General features: G+C 52.3%; 1 protein-coding gene across 4 annotated transcripts in view; it reads left to right on the plus strand.

The window, feature by feature from the left end:
* The window catches only part of CPNE2 (copine 2), a 60,740-nt gene that overhangs the window by 2,931 nt on the left and 41,762 nt on the right, over positions 1-16,047 (plus strand). For 3 of the 4 annotated variants that reach the window (XR_015700415.1, XM_087739109.1, XM_087739111.1), the window contains exon 2: positions 12,363-12,559. Coding sequence is in view for 3 of the 4 variants with exons in the window: in XM_087739109.1 (XP_087595235.1) it covers positions 12,392-12,559 (168 nt within the window). In the remaining variant the exon portion in view is untranslated. Of the gene's footprint in view, positions 1-2,628; positions 2,755-12,362; positions 12,560-16,047 lie in introns of those variants that run through there. The other variant, XM_087739110.1, reaches the window with a different exon arrangement.

Consider the following 16,047-nt stretch of genomic DNA (forward strand, 5'->3'; position numbering starts at 1 on the left):
GGGGAAAGGAGAAGAAAAGGTAAACTTTCTGGCATGGTGGAGTAGCCAGGCATTAGAAATGGTGGTCCTGGCAGGATGCAAAACCGTAAAATGGCATGAAAAAAAAGAATTGAATGCTTTCCCCCCCAAAAAATCTTAGAGTTTTTCTTTTAAACCTCTAAAATATCTGTTGAGGAACCTGAGTCATCACTTTTTGCTGCTTTGGCTCAGTTTCCTGGCAGCTGGCTTTGCGAGGTTACTTGTTTGGATCACAGGGGCAGGGGAAAAAGTAATTCCTGGGAACTCAGGTGAGTTTGGAAATCATAACAATGTTGTTAAAACAGCAGAAAAACAAATATAGTATTCAGCAAGAAGGGCTCCACTTTTTATTTGCCTGCTGCTTTTGCTGAGGCTTTGGGTTTAGGAGCTGTCAGATTTTCCTGCCTGTAGCCAGCAGGAAAAAGCTTGCGTCTAAAATAGTCGCTTCTCTCCAGCCCCGGATTTTCCGCCATCACAGGATTCCAGAAGCTGAGGATTCAGGAAGAAAACATCGGCCATCGTGAGGCTGATTTTAAAAATGAGATGAGCTGGAAATGCAAGTTTTGCTATTAAACAGCAAGTCCAGGGCTGTGCAACCATTTAGACTGAGTTCTGTATTCCCTCGAGTGGTGCCTAAAGCTGTTGGGAAGGGGTCGAGAATTTATCAGATGTAATTCTTGTTATAAACAGCCACATTTTTTGTATCACTGGCATACAAATCCGTCTCAGGGTGCACGTCAAGTGGCAGCATCTCTCTGCTGCAAAGCAGGCCAATAAAGTACAATTCTTTAGGAAAACCTTGGATTGTAGTGATGAGAGTCACCTGCCTGTGGGGTGGAGGTGGGCTCCGGCCCATGGGGACATCAGTGGTGCTCTGTGTGGCTCGGTGTCGGCGTGCCAGTGCAAATAAGCATTGCACATAACTAGCCATTAATTAATATTTATTTATGCTATCAGGGGAAGAGCTCTGAAGCTCCAGCTGCTATGGGGATGAAATGGTGCATGGGATGGAGGGACCTGCTTGCCTGCCTATTGCTGGGGCCGCTGGCGGGGCCATTCTGCCTGGCATGCTTGTAATTTTGGCATGCGGTTATGTTAGAATGCAGTTAAAGATATTTCTCATCATTTAAGTGACGATTTTTTCTTCCCCTCTCACATGTGATATATGGTGTTGGCTGGAAATAGGAATTCAATTAAAAGTCATAAAGCCAGCATTTTTGTTTTCAATAACTTAGAAAAGCCTTTAATAAGTTAAACAGCCAGTATACATTAAGTATAGTTAAAATGCAGGAGGGAGCCCCGCTGACTGCATGTCCTTTACAGCCCAGCTGCCTTCCTCATGGGGCTGCCCTACTCCTTTACATTTCATAGGGTCTGGCTTTAATTAAGGCAACTTTTTCCTCCAAGTCTGGTTGTTTAAACAGATATATCCCCCTCATCGTGAGAGCATGCTTAGCTCTTGTACAGCTGCTGTAGTTTTGGGGTGGAAAAGTTTTAATTCAGTGGCTGGAAGTTAAAATCTGCCCAAAATCCTGAGAGTGCCTTGTCCTCCCTCCCTGCCTCTCCTGGTTTACTTGTTTGTCCCACCTGGAGCATGTGTCTGACATGAACATCGCTGCCACGGGGGGGTAAGAGATGCGTGTTTGGTATTTGCCTCTCTTGGACGGAGCCTCCCGCAGGTGCTGCCCGTGCCAGGCTGCCCGCGGCGGTGCTGCTGCCTGCAGGACCCAGCCTCCCGCTTGCCCATGGCCAACGGGCAACGTTTTGTGCTCCAGCAGGGCGAAGGGATGTGGCTGCCTCGGCAGTCGGCAGCGTGTGAACGCAGCGGGCGCAGAGCTGGCGCGTAAACTTTTTCCTTGGGTCTGCTTTGTAGGGCGGTTGTGTAAAGGGTTTGATGCGATCGCCAGGATTCACAGTGACATCACGATGTTTTCTGCCCTAAATCACAGATTTCCCTAAATTGAGCCCCAGAGGAAGTCTGTAGTCAAGTGAAAACGTGCAATCTTCTCAGCATATCTAAGCCAAATACGCACTTGCCAGCGGAGACTGGAATGGTCTGTGCGGCTTGGCCATTGCTGCGCGTCCTTAACGGAGGACGCTGCTATGCTCTCGTCTTGCCCTGCCCCTTGCTTACCCTTTCTCCATTTCAGAGCAGCAAGCCCAGAGCTGCTGCCACTCCGGAAACCACACTTACTTGCAATCAGGGCATGCCGTAGGCACAGGACGTGCAGTGGGTGCAGGGCATGCAACGAGCATAGGGCATGCAGCGATCATGGGGCATGCAGCAGGAGAGGGGCATGAGGCAATCACAGGGCATGCAGCAAGTACAGGGCAGGCAGCAAGTGCAGGGCATGCAGCAAGGCTGGGCTCTGCCTCCTGCAGAGGCACCCATGGTGCAGTTGTCTGGTAGCAGCCATCAGAGCCTGTCTTTTTTCTTTCGGGTTTAGAGAAAATACTTTTTTTGATTGTTATTTTTTTTTCCACTTTGAGCACTCTCTCAAAACGTGCTCAGTCTCTGCGGCTCCTCCAGACTCCCTTCAGCAATGGTGCTGCCTCCCTCCGCACGTCACTGCTGGGTGTGGAGGAGCGAGTTTTGCTTTCGTTTGCCAGGCTGGAGCCCTCAGCTTTCTGCCAGGAGAGAACTATGGAAACACCTTTGCCTCTGGGAGCCTGAGGGCCCTGCCCTCTCCGGAGCACTCAGCTCTCCTGCTCTTCGGGGCTTGTGATTTCTTGCCAGTAAGTGGTTTTAGATACTTTGGGGACAGTGTAATGACATTTTAAGACTTCATCTGGATAGGGTTGGAGAGCGAATGCTGTTCCCTTTGCTTCTCCTGTGCCAGGGCAGGCTCTGCCCGAGGGCGCTGGGTCAGTGCCAGCCAGCTGGCCTCTGAGGCTGCCTCCACACCTGGAGCACATAAATGTGTTTGATTTTACTCGCACATCCCTGGCTTACTGAGATCTCCAGTTTCGGTGTCTCTGTGGGTGTGAGCCCTTCTGTGAGGACTGTGGATCCTGTCCTCTGGTCCTGCAGCAGTGACTGGGCAGCGGCCGTGTCCCTACAGTTGCGGGGGGACTGGTCTCCATCCCAATGGGATGCTGGCGCAGGTACAGCACCACTGCAGAGGCTCTTGCCTTTCCCCATGCCCACACAACGGTCAGCAGCTCCTTTTAGCTACAGGGCGGCTGCTTGGGGCAGAGCAGCCCCAGGTCCCTCCAGTTTCTGCTTGGATGGGGGAAGCAGCCAGGGTGGCAGGTGTGGGTGGTACCACGGGGGGATGCAGGGGGACTCTTGGGGACATCATCAGGGCTGCGTGGCAGTATGGGGAGCAGGGCTGTGGTAGGAGGGGGAGATGCAGGGCAGGATGGGACTGTGTGGAGGAGTCTTGGTCCCATCCTGTGGGTTCTTCATCATGAACTGGTTTCTTTGCTGTCATCGCTCTCTCCTGGAGCCCAGCAGGACTACCCATTTTGCCACACATGGGGATGGCAAAGGCAGCTGGAGGTGGTGGATTTGTGCTTGATATCTGTGGTGGCTGCTGCCTCAGCTCTGGACTGGGTGGGGGAAGTGCTTTTGAGTGGCTTTTCAGGTGATGATGTTTTCAAAATGAGACGAGCAGTGGATGGTGCTGATGAGCCCTGCGCTTTACAGGTAGCTGTGCTCACGGGTCTGGGTGGGGGGGTTGTTACTCCCTTCCACCCAGCTTCTTCAGAGCATCTTCCGTAGCTCCGACTGCTGACAGCCCTCCTCACAGTCCTAAATCCCAACAGGCGGTGGTCAGCCTTGGGTTGGACTCTTGGGTGGGGGAGAGGGGAAACGGCACAGAGCAGCGAGGGGCTTTGCCCCAGGAGGAGGTCTGTAGAAAGCAGAAAACAGGATGGCCCCATCCTCTCTGGCTGTGGTGGGATGGCTGCGAAGCCGATGCTCCAGCACCTTTGTATGGATGAAGTAGTGTCTCCTTGCGTCTCACAGGATGCCTTGGGAAATGGCAGTTGTGAAGGGGGTGTTCCCGTCCCGTGGCCTGGCACGTGCCTGCACCCCCTCAGTGAGTCCTGCCTGCCCAGTGGCCCCTGCCTGCCACGGCTGAGCACCCAGGTGGGGCTGGGCTTCTAAAGCGCATTCCTGGGTGGCACCCATGGGTGGGACAGGCTGTGTCACAGCTCCTCTCCTCACACCACATAGCTCCTTGCAAGCCAGCCAGCTGCCTGGTGGGATGTTCGGAGACAGGGCTGCAATGCCCCCTCTGTCCCCCCAAGCAGGGAGTTAAAAGGTGGCTTCACCCAGGGGTCCCCGGGACAGGGACCATCGGGAGGTCCCCAGGAGGTTTTATGGCTTCCACAGATTCCCTTTCACCCGTCACTCATCCTGGGCAGGGAAGCAGTGATCTTTCCCCCTGCATCCAGCTGAAGAAGCTGTATGGGGCTCCCGAATCCGCAAGTCAGAGGTGCATGACCCAAGGCTGCAGAGGGAGTGACAAGCATCCCCATGGGCAGGTCCTTCTGCATGGGAAGTGCTTCTTTCTTCAAAATTATGACCCCAGATTTATCAATGCTTGGATGTGGCTTAGTGGGTCATGTCCCTGTTATCCCTCCGGTTGCTCTCTGGAGACAGATCTCCTGCTGGGTGAAACTCTCCCTACATGGTCAGGGTAGGATCCCAGCATCCCTGCCTGCCCCATGCAGGGCCTGGGGTGCTAGGATCAATCTGACCTAACTCCAGCTACCTAATTGCAGCAAGACTAATTGCCACGGGTTCCCTGGGAGCTGGGGAAGAGGATGCTGCAGCCTGTTTGAGACCCCGCATGGGGTCCAGGTACCCCCTGAAGACGCCAGTCTCTCTCTGGGGACTGCTGAGGGAGTTGGGGCTTTTTCTGCCTTATTTTTCAGCTGGGATCTGCATTTCCCATCCCGCTCCCTGCCCAGTCCTGCTGCAAATCCTGACTCTCCCTTCTTTTCTCCTTCACTGCCCTGTCCCTGTCCATCCTGGGTGCTACAGGTGGTGCCTGGTCTGCTCGTCTCCATCCTTCCCAGGGATGAGCAATGGTTTGAGGTGGAAGCTTAATGGGAATGTAGCTTTGGGCTGATTCAAAGCAGTCCTTGGAAATTGGTGTGAGGTCTCAGTGAACACCTGGGCTTAAACAAAAGGTTTCACGTGCCAGTAGAAGCACGATGGTGTTACAGTCCCTGGAGCTTCACATCTTCTATTTCAGAGGGGCATTTTGCAGTTACATTGTCTGTCTGGCCCCAAATCCCAGATCTCTCTGACAGTGTTGTTATGGGGGTGCTGCAAGTTGCAGCTCAGCCAGCCCCGGAGAGATGCTGCTGGATGCGGCAGGATGGGCTTGTCCTCACCACCAGCAGCCTGGGTGACCAAATGCTTTTCTCCAACCCCGCACACTGCACCAAGTGCCTGCCCCCCCTGCTGTGTTGGCTTGGTGGAGGGCGAGCACCCCCATGTCCGGCCCTGCTGGCACCCATCTGCCCCTTCCTCGGCTCTGCCATGTCCCTTGTCCCTGGTGCCTGGAGTAGCCTGGATGGATTTATTTGCACCAGGGAGCAAAGGAAAGGCCTGGGATGTTCCTTGGCTGGTGGTGACCACTCTGCGGTGTTGGTGACGGAGGAACTTTCCCCGTCCCCCAGCCCTGACACACCCCATGAGACCGACTGTGGTTTGGGAAGATCTTCCTGGGATGGGACCTGCTCTTTGATGGACATCTGAGCATCAAGGGCACGGGACAGGTATGGGCTGCCCTTTGCCGAGCAATGCCCTCCGGGGCAGGTAAGCGGGAGGATGGGGCTGCCTGGGTCAGGTGAGGGAGCAGGATCAGTCCCGCTTTCTTGGCCAGCCCTGACCTTGCTAAGGAGCACAGTTCAGCCCCCCCGGGCACCCCAAGGAGTTGGTGGTGCTGCCAACTGGGCAAGGGCTGGGTGTGTGTGCTAAGCCGGGGCTCTGGGTGGCAGCTGTCCTACGCTTCTTGCTTTCACCACGTGCCTTTAGAAAGGGTTTTGGGGATGCTGGGTTACTCCCCGCTAGACTTGCAGCCCCTTGTATACCCAGTACCTGCCAAAGCTGAACGCTCAAATTCAAATTGGTTTAGAGCTATGCAACCACAAAAAAGGTGTTTGAACCCTTTCCCAGACCATTAAAGCTGCTTTTCACTCTCTCTCTCCCATCGTAAATTCATTTAGCTATCGCCAAATGGCATTGTACCATATTAAAGCAAAGCAGAGATCGCAGTGAAATGGTGGATGATGGGACATTTCAACCCACCAAAGACCTGTTTCCACCAAAGACATCTTTCCCTTGGAAGTGCCTGAACGCAAGAAGTGCTGCTGGGATGGACTTGTGTTCGGTGCCTGGGACTCCGGCTCATCCTCCCTTTCTGCCTCAGTTTCTCCCTTGGGCTTTTATTTCTGATTTCTGTAGGACTCAGGAAAGCTCCTTTGCCTGCCCTGGTGTGCTGGCTGGGAGATTGTGGGCTCCGACGCAGCTGGGTATGGCAGCATCTTCTCTTGCTGGCTGGGAAGTGGGGATACATCCTTTCTGGAGGGGCTGAAATGTGAAGCCACTTTTGGGGGGCCAGCTCTGGTGCCGTGAGGTTTGCCTTGGGATTTTCCTGCAATTTGTGACTCCCAGGACACCCCAAGTGACTTTGCACAGCTCTGCTGATTGTCACCCACCAGAGAAGCTTGCCTGGGTGCTGCTCGTTTGCCGGGTGGCACAGCTGCTTGGGGTTTTGGCAAGGAGGATGCTGCCTACATGAGCACCAAAGCATGCCAAGGTTTGGGGGCTTTTCTGGGGACAGCAGAGGTCTGAGAGGAGCTGGACATTGTGGGTGAATATCGCCTGAGCACGAAATGAAGAAGCAACCGCAGTTGCACTGAGGTGGCCACCAGCTGTTGTCACGCCTTGCTTGGGATGGGATTTCACAGAACCAATGCAAAAAAACCAGCTGTTGGCACAAGCAGCATTACCCATTGAAGCATCATTAGGCACAGTTTCCATCAGGAAGGGTTCACTGGGGAAATTACTTAATTATGTTGTCCTGAAACCCTTTTTCCGCTGTATCAGCCCCCCAAAATATCTCAGTACAGTCCCCTTGGCTTCTTCCGTCGGGCAGGGCTGTGGGACTTGCTTACAGCGTACCAGCCTGGAAACCAGAGCCCAGCCTGGGCATCCTCCTGTGCCAGGTCTACCCCAAATCTCCAGAAATTTGGGAGAATTTCAGTCACAGCTCAGTCCCAGCTGTGCTGCCCATGCTGGGATGCTCAGAGGCAGTTTTCAGCCTTTCCCTGCCTCGCAGGAGAGATGAAGGTCCTCTGATGGCAGCGGGTACCCAAGGTTCATCCTTGCAGGGAGTTTTCCTGTGCAAGCATCCCCTTTCTGCCTCCTCCAGCCTGCTCACCCGCAGCAGAGGCATTTGCTGGTGAGGGGACCGGCAGCATGGTGCTGTGTACATGACTAATTGCACGTGCGTTCAGAAGGTAACGAGGCTGTTATTAAGACCAGGTGCAGGCTGGTGAATCCACCGTGTTGCCTAGGCGAGACTGAAAGGCAAACATTTCTGCTTTGCAAAATAATTCTGGAGATGACTGTATTTGTTGACAGGAGGGAGGAAAGCGGCCGGTGCAGGTTTTGACAGAGTGGGGAGCTGCGTCGGGCATCCATCACAGCGCGTCCTGGCTTTTCCTGGTGTCTCCAGCACCGTGTGTGCTGCGTTTCAGCTTTGCTGCTGCTCTGGGCAACCGGTTTCTGTGTCCTCCCGCTCCTCTCCTTTGCTTCAATCTTCTGACAACCCATTTTCACCTGCTCTTCATCCTCCCTCGGGTACCGCTGCTCTTCCGCTGTGTCTCCACTGCCTGTAAGCTCAGATATGTGCTTTACAGAAATCCAAATTTACCTGTTTGATTCTCATCTCTCTCATTTTCCCCTTCCAGAAAGGAAATTTGCTTCTACAATTGTGGTAGGCAGTAGTGTGACAGCTTGAGTGAGTAAACTGAGTCATGGGTGACTTCTGTGGCGTATTCCAGAAATCATGGGTCATCGCAAAGAAGGAGAGGGACATCCCCAGGAGGGACCCAGAGGGACTTTGCATGGTATCACTGGTGGATATCCGTACTTCTGGGGCTGTTTCAAGTATGCCTGGTATTCCCTGTGAAAATAAATCTGATTTCTTTAAGGAGAGGAGATCACTGAAGTTTGATGGCACTATTAACATTAAAAAAAGCCCCCAAAATGCTTCACTTAAAACACAGCTTTATTTTTTTTCCTCTCTGTTTTTTCCTGGTAATGCTTAAAACAAGGTCTTAATGTGGCCCGAACAACTGCTTCTCGTGGGGCTTCTCTTCTGTGGAGGGAAGGGGAACTCCCAGGGCAGAAGTTAGTTTGCAAAACAGATAACTCCTTCCCCTCCTCCTCTTTCAGATAAGAGAGGAAGAAAAGATCCCAGGGCTTCCAGCTGGCCCTTCTGCACATGATTTTGGGATCTGCTGTAGAGATCGGGGGCAGAGGGAGATGGGGGGAGGAGGAAGAGGAGGAGGAGGACAACATCTGTGTGCCTTGCTCAGGAGCTCCCAGATGTTCATCTCAGATATTCTGGGTGGTCCCAGGGCTTCCAGCTGGCCCTTCTGCACGTGATTTTGGGATCTGCTGTAGAGATCGGGGGCAGAGGGAGATGGGGGGAGGAGGAAGAGGAGGAGGAGGACAACATCTGTGTGCCTTGCTCAGGAGCTCCCAGATGTTCATCTCAGATATTCTGGGTGGTCCCAGGGCTTGTGCGTGCCCCCAGCCAGCAAAACCCCTTGCTGCGGGATGTTGTGGACATGGAGCAGCTTGGAGGTGGCCAAGTCATGGAGGAAAAAAGCACTTGAAGGTTACGAAGCACAAAGATGCATCTGACTCAGGAGGTCCTGGAAGCTGGAGCCCAGAAAGGATGTGGGGACCATGTTCCTCCACCCTGGTCCTGCTCTTGTGTGACAACTCTTCAGGAATCTTCTGTGGCTGATGGCAGATGGGACCATGGGCCAATTGGACCTTCATGCTTGTTTCTGAGACCTCCCGTTGGTAGCCTGGCTGTGTTTCAGCAGGAGACCACGTGTCCGCGTGATCGGCACAAAGCCGGCAGCTGGGATTGTACGTCGAAAGAATATTTGGTCGCAGATGCTGAGCAAGTAGCAGGACTTTGTTCAGGGTGGCTAATGCAGAGAGAGGAGAATAAAAAAGGAGAGACTGGAATACAGATGATGGCGAGCCGGACCTTTTGGTGCCAGCTGAAATCCCTCCCTGAATTTAAAGTGTTTGCTGGGGGGTTAAAGTGTTGCCGGCTTGCTGAAGCCTGGTGGTGCCTCAGATGGGAAGCCCCCAAGGCAGGGGGGGACCCATGGCTGCTGCCGAGGCTGCAGGGACCAAACCCCTGCCTGGCCCCAGGGAAGGTGCTGGATCTGTGCTGGCACAGCGGGAGGAGAAGTGGCCGTGGCTCTCTTTCCCAGGGCAGGATGGTGTGTGTGGATGAGCAATGGTGGCACCTACGGATGTGGCTGTGCCCTGGTGGCATCACCACCTTCTGCCCCTGCTACCTCTCTGACCGTTACCCTTTCCATGGGGTTGTTTGGGAGCCAACCTGGATGGGAAAATGACTTTTTCATTTAAACTAATTACTTTTTGGCTGAATCAGAATGGTTACACTCCTCAGGATTTTATACCAGGAGTGGAGTTGGGGAGAAGCAGTAGCCTAAGCTGTGATTTGGGAGAGCTGCCCATCTCTTTGGCATCTCCATCCCTGGTGGGCTGGCTGGACCAGCAGCTCCTTGGTGGAAAAATCATCTTTACTGCGATGGTGATGAAAGGGGTGGTGGCATCTTCTTGCTGCCTTTTGCCTTCTTGGGGAGGGGGCAACTGCAGGATTTTGTGCTGGGCACCCATGAGATGGCTTCAAGCTCTCCAGGTTGGCACCTGCGGGAGAGGCCACTGTCCCAGTCCCTGATTTTGGGTGCCTGGGTGGAGAGTGTGTCCGTGCAGGGGACACGAGTCCCACGAGGTCTCTGCCCTTGGCTGGCCTTGGACGGTGCTGGCCGCCTCTCCTCTTCCCCATGCCCGTTTTGACCATGCGCTCCCCCAGGAGCACGGCAGGCTGAGTGCAGGGGCTGGAGCGCAGGCAATGCACAGCGTGCCGAGAGGATGTTTTGGTGCCTGCCAGCCCTGGGAAAAAGCTTTTTCCACTGAGTCATTTGCTGCCTCTGCTTTTTGTGAGACAGCACTGAGATTTGGGGGAAGGGGAGATGGAAAAACCCAGCTCAGATCTCCCTGCTCCGGCAGGACCAGGTCCACGCCAGCACAGCTGCCCTGTGTTTGCTTTTCGGAGGGAGCAGCAGACAGACAGCAGCATAAATAGAACAGGCCTGGCTATTTTAAGCTGTCGATTGCATGATCTGTACATTAAGGAAATAAATAAATAAATAAATAAATAAATAAATAAAATCTTTGTTGTAGCTGCAACTGGCAATGTGGGCTTGAGAGGAGCAGAGGCAGCTCCAGCGGGGACGGGCATTTCGGAGCTCTCGCCCCAGTGGCCGCAGGGGCTTCACAGTGAATGAGCTGGGAGGACTTTTGCTTCTGCATGTGTTTCTCCTCAAAGTCGTGGCAGATGGACCATTGCCCACACGTGCTGCTGATTTGATGTTGCGCTGCTGTGAACGGGGTGCAACGGCATGAGATGTGCTTGGTCTAGGAGAGAGGAAACCACAGTCAGGGAAGAGATGTGGGTGCTGTTTCGGTGATGTACATGTGTGTGCACAGCCAAGGATGGGGATTTTCTTCTTCTGGAGATGTTTCTGGGTTCCTATGGAGCTGAAATGATTGCCCTGCTCTTGCCCTGAGCAGCAGGCTGTGATGAAGAGCTTGCATTTAGTGTTGGGGGTTAAAATCAGGCTTGTTTTGGGTGATGTAGTGCCAAGCAGAGATCTTGGCAGGTAGGAGAGGAGGGCTCAGAGCCTTGGAAGCAGGAGCTGTTTTCCGCTCAGTATTCATCATAGCTAGGGCTGAAGGCTCAGAGCGGCCAGCAGCGAGCCCAGAGCTCCCTCTCCCATAGCCATGTAGGGGTCGGGACCACCCCATCCCTGTCCCCTATCCCCATCCCAGCTTGGAGGTTGAGCTGCAAGGGAAGGGAGCAGCAGCACAGCTCCCAGCACCACAAGCACTTGTAAATACTTGTGCCTGGGCAAAACAAACAAATAATATTAGTTGGGGTTTCAATGCCAAACAGCCGCAGATGGCTTATCAACATGGGGGAATGTGATGTTTGGGGTTTTCAGATAAAGTGGATGAGCCAGGAGCTGCTCTTGAAAAAGAGGGCTATGGCGAAAGGTATCAAAATAGCTGCTGAAAACAGCGCTCTCTCCAATAGTCAGCCCAGCTGCAAAGGTTTATTAGTATATCTTAATCTGAAAATGCTTTTTCTTCTCTTTTTCCCCCCTTTCCTCTTCTCTGTTGAAGAACTTTGATGGTTTCTGCTGAGTAAACTGCACATCAGAAGGCGAAACTGTCATGTGGGATGGGGTTTTGCACTAATAATGGTATAAAACACATCCATCTCTGCAAAATAGCTTTGGTAGTGGACTTCTGGTAAGCTGTTCTTATAACAAAGAGTTTTTTATCAGGGCTTTGTAAATCATCCTGTACACCAGGTCATGCAGTGGTTGTCATGTTTGCCTTACTCTTCTGTGAACTAACTAACGCCACTTTTTAATTGCTGCCAGAGCCACCGCTTTCTGCTGGCCTGGTGAGTTGGGTGGAGATAGGGCTGCACTAGAGCTGGAGCTGCCCTTCACCCCACTCATCCTCACAGTCTCACCCTTTTCCCTATGATGATTTGGGGGGCAGAGCTCAAGTTTGGCCCTCGTAGCTTAGGTCCATGGTCCATGACTTGGGAGCAGCCGGACGATGACCAGTTTTCATGCTGAAAGATGGTGTGGAAGTGTAGTTCTTCCCCACAAAAAAACCCTAACATACTGGAAGAAGAGGTTGGAGACGCCCCTCCCTTGAGGAGTAAGCAGAAGATGTTACATGTACTTGAAAATCTGCTATTTATGGAGAAAAACCAAGACAGGTTGTGGAGGCTCTGCTGGGCTCCCACTCAGGATGTCTGCCTGGTGTGGTGGCCACGTAGGGACGGTGACTGGGCAGGGCAGATGCTTTGGAGCCAGGAAAGCCTCATAACTTATTGAGTGTAACTTAGAGCATGAGGCTCTGGATGCGGCCTCTCTGCCAGGGCCCAACCCACCAGCGCCAACAGAGCATTTTCTGCCTTTCTGCTTGCACTAAGGTTTCTCTCCATTCTCGTGTTCCACAGACAGCCTGGAGCTGCTGCCGCTGGAGTCCATGGCGTACACCGTGACTCCCACGCTGGCGGGACCCGTTGGCTCCCAGTACTGTGTCTGCAAAGTCGAGTTGTCCATCTGTGGCCAAAACCTTCTGGATAGAGATGTCACTTCCAAATCTGACCCTTTCTGTGTCCTTTTCATGGAAGTCAATGGGAAGTGGGTGGAGGTAAGTCCTGAAGTTGTGTGGATTTCCACCTCCTGTGGTTTGCCTGTGCTGGTGTGCTCCACTACAAGGCTGGTCCTTGTTCCTTCCTGAGAAGAGGTGGAAGCTCTTCTGGTCCTCCTGAGGCTGTGCGTGCAGCACCGATGTTTTAATTATTCTGTGTCCTGCAACCGGTCCTTTCCTTATTGGTGCTTTCTGCTTTGTGATGGGGGTTAGATTTAACTGCAAGTCTCAAAATGCCAACCTCTGGAAAGGCACATGGTGGGGGTGAAAGGATCTTGCCACCTTCAAAGAGGTCCTAGCCCCTTCTCAGTCTCGTGTAAGCTGGGGATGCTTTGGATTTTGGTGCCTGAAATGCTGATCCCATGTGACAGTTAGATGTTGTGAGGTCCCGCTTGCAACGGGGCGTGTTTCTAGGTGAGTCAAGATAAGCTGGTTCTTGGGTCACATAGGAAGCTGGTCTTTGGGTTTCACTTGAAGAGTGGCTCTTTCTAGGGGCCAGGAGTGTGCTGGATGAGGGTCTGGCAGGTCAGTCCAGTGGAAAAACACTATCCTGGGCAGCTTGTGCCCTGAAAACCTGTGGCCTCCTCCAAGGATTATATCAAGGTCATTAGGCTTTAAGCTGGGCATTTCATGGGCTTGTGAGTGGTTGGTTGTGGAGAGGGCAGGACCATGGGACAGGGAAGGAGACTGTTGGGAGGTGGGTGTACGGAGGGGTTGGATCAGGTTAGCTGCAGACAGACAGCAACCAGCTGGCAAATCCTAAGTGAACTCTTTGCAAACATTGGTCTTTCCTCCTTACCAGAAATCTCATAAATACATGCTTCAACTGCCATATTTGATACCAGGAGGCCATGAGAAGAAACTGCAGAGGATCTTGTTATTTTCTTGGTTTCAGAAGCTAGCTCCTTGTAAATGGGAAAGGTAATTCCTACAGGAGGAGAGGAGGGGAGGGATCATGACGTAGACAGTGGGACTGAGTGCACCCTCAGCAAGTTTGCAGATAGACACCAAGCTGAATGGTGCAGTTGAGTTCCTTGAGCAAAGGGATGCCATCCAGAGGCACCTTGACAGGCTGGAGGAGTGGGCCCATGTGAACCTCCTGAAGTTCAACAAGGCCAAGTGCAAAGTGCTGCACCTGGGTCAGGGCAGTCCCCAGTATCAGCACAGGCTGTGAGATGAATGATCAGAGAGCAACCCTTTAGAGAGGGATTTGGGGGTACTGGTGGATGAAAAGCTGGACATGAGCTGGCAATATGCACTCGCAGCCCAGAAAGCCAGCCATATCCTGGGCTGCATCACCAGCAGCATGGCCAGCAGGTCGAGGGAGGTGATTCTGCCCCTCTACTCTGCTCTGGTGAGACCCCACCTGGAGTACTGCATTCAGCTCTGGAGCCCTCAGCACAGGAAAGACATAGACCTGTTGGAGTGGGTCCAGAGGAGGACCATGAAGATGATCAGAGGGCTGGAGCACCTCCCCTGTGAGGAAAGGCTGTGAGAGAGTTGGGGTTGTTCAGCCTGGAGAAGAGAAGGCTCCAGGAAGACCTTATTGCAGCCTTTCAGTACTTAAAGGGGACTTATAAGAAAGATGGAGACAAACGTTTTAGCAGGGCCTGCAGCGATAGGAGAAGGGGTAATGGTTTTAAACTAAAAGAGGATAGATTCAGAATAGATATAAGAAAGAAATTTTTTACAATGAGGGTGGTGAAACACTGGAACAGGTTGTCCAGAGAGGTGGTAGATGCCCCATCCCTGGAAACATTCACGGTCAGGTTGGACGGGGCTCTGAGCAACCTGATCTAGTTGAAGATGTCCCAGCTCACTGCAGGGGGTGGGGTTGGACTAGATGACATTTAAAGGTCCCTTCCAACCCAAACCATTCTGTGGTAGGAATAATTATTCTTCTCACCAGCTTTGGGCATCCCTGCTGCACCAGGACATCCTGCTCAGCAGATGTGCATGGCTGCTTTCAGCCTGTGGGCTGTGGGCACTGAGGCTCTGTGCAGAGGAGCACACTAGCATGCTCCTGCGGCTGGGGGGTGTTATTTTTATTTTCCTTGTATGTCCTAAGGAGCTTAGAGCTGCATTAATTTCCTTTGCCTCCCTACCAACTCCAACACAAGCTTACTCCAGGGCAAGACCCTGCTGATAAAGGTTCTTTAAGGACAGGATGACTGTCCATGGCTGCGCTGTCCCTGCTGATAGGTGAACATGGGATAAATCCGTCCTCTCCAAGACACAAAGAATGCACAAGGAGCCCTTGTGTGTTGTTCGAGCCCTCCACTTCAGCAGGATGAGGCTGCCGCTAACCAGGCTAATGGAATGTGAGGGAATTGACCCTCAGCAGCTGTCTGAATTATTTCATAGCATAAGTAAAACATTGGCTTGATCCCAAAAGCTTGCTTCCCAGCATACCCACCAACTGGATGTGTATTCCTTTGAAAATCCCCCTCCTGCAGGGAAGGGGCACAGAGGTATGTCTCCCTGCTGCAAGCCGCGTTGGGGACTGGGTGTGTGCGTGCTGCTGGCACCATGGTTTGTCCAGAGATGCCCAAATTGGCTTTGAGCAGCATGACCTTGGTCATCACCAGCAGTGCTGCTGCAATGGCAAGAGATCTCACTTGGGTGGGTCTCCCAGGCAGATGCATGTCTCAGGCTGGTTTTGCAGTCTGGGTGTGCACAAAGTGGACTGGGAACTCCTAAGGATGGTTTTCCTGGTGCTTTATTGACTGTTCAGCATCTCATGTGGAGAAACTATAGTTGTTGTCTCCTTCTGCGGCAGTTTGAGTTGGGCAAGGTGCCACCTGTGATAAAATTGGTGTTGTGAATCTAAACTCCAGAGTCAGTGCAAGAGCATTTAGTTCTGTGCCTAAGAAAAACCTTTTGGCCACAGGAGGAAAGACTCTGGGCTAAAATGCCTGCAGAAACAAATGGGGATTTAATTTTATAACTGCACTTGTAGATAGCGTAAGACCTCTTTTCAGTTGGTCTGGGAGGGAGCAGAGCATGGGGCTGTGATGGATGGATACAGGCACCAGTGTTGGATGCAGCACAAAATGAGCAGCCAAAGGGTATTAAATCATGTAAGCCAAACAAGAATTGTCCCAATTCCTGGGAAATTAGGTGGTCTCATTTTTCAGATACTTGGACTAGCTGGGCAGCCTTTGAGCGCTTGGCCAAGGAGCTGGTGAATCAATGGGCATCACCTAAGCTGATGTCCTGTAGCTGATCTCCTCATTGTCAGTGGGGAGGGTGTAGGGGCAAACCTCACCTTACCATGGTCTGCAATTAACTTTGCTCAGCAGCCTGGATGAGACTAATGAGCTTTCCAGCCTTGATAGGTGTCATCTGTTTGACCTGATTGTACTTTTCAGGAATTTCTCTTTCTGTCAGTAATGCCTCAGTCCAGTAGTTTTGATTCCAAAGCTTCTTTTACAATACAAATATGTGATGTTTTTTTGTTTTGTTTTGTTTTTTTTCCTCTGCTATTT

The sequence above is a fragment of the Nipponia nippon genome, unplaced genomic scaffold (genome assembly GCF_047370975.1).
Source record: "Nipponia nippon isolate SJK-2023a ecotype South Korea unplaced genomic scaffold, ASM4737097v1 scaffold_7, whole genome shotgun sequence".
NCBI classification, from domain to species: domain Eukaryota; kingdom Metazoa; phylum Chordata; class Aves; order Pelecaniformes; family Threskiornithidae; genus Nipponia; species Nipponia nippon.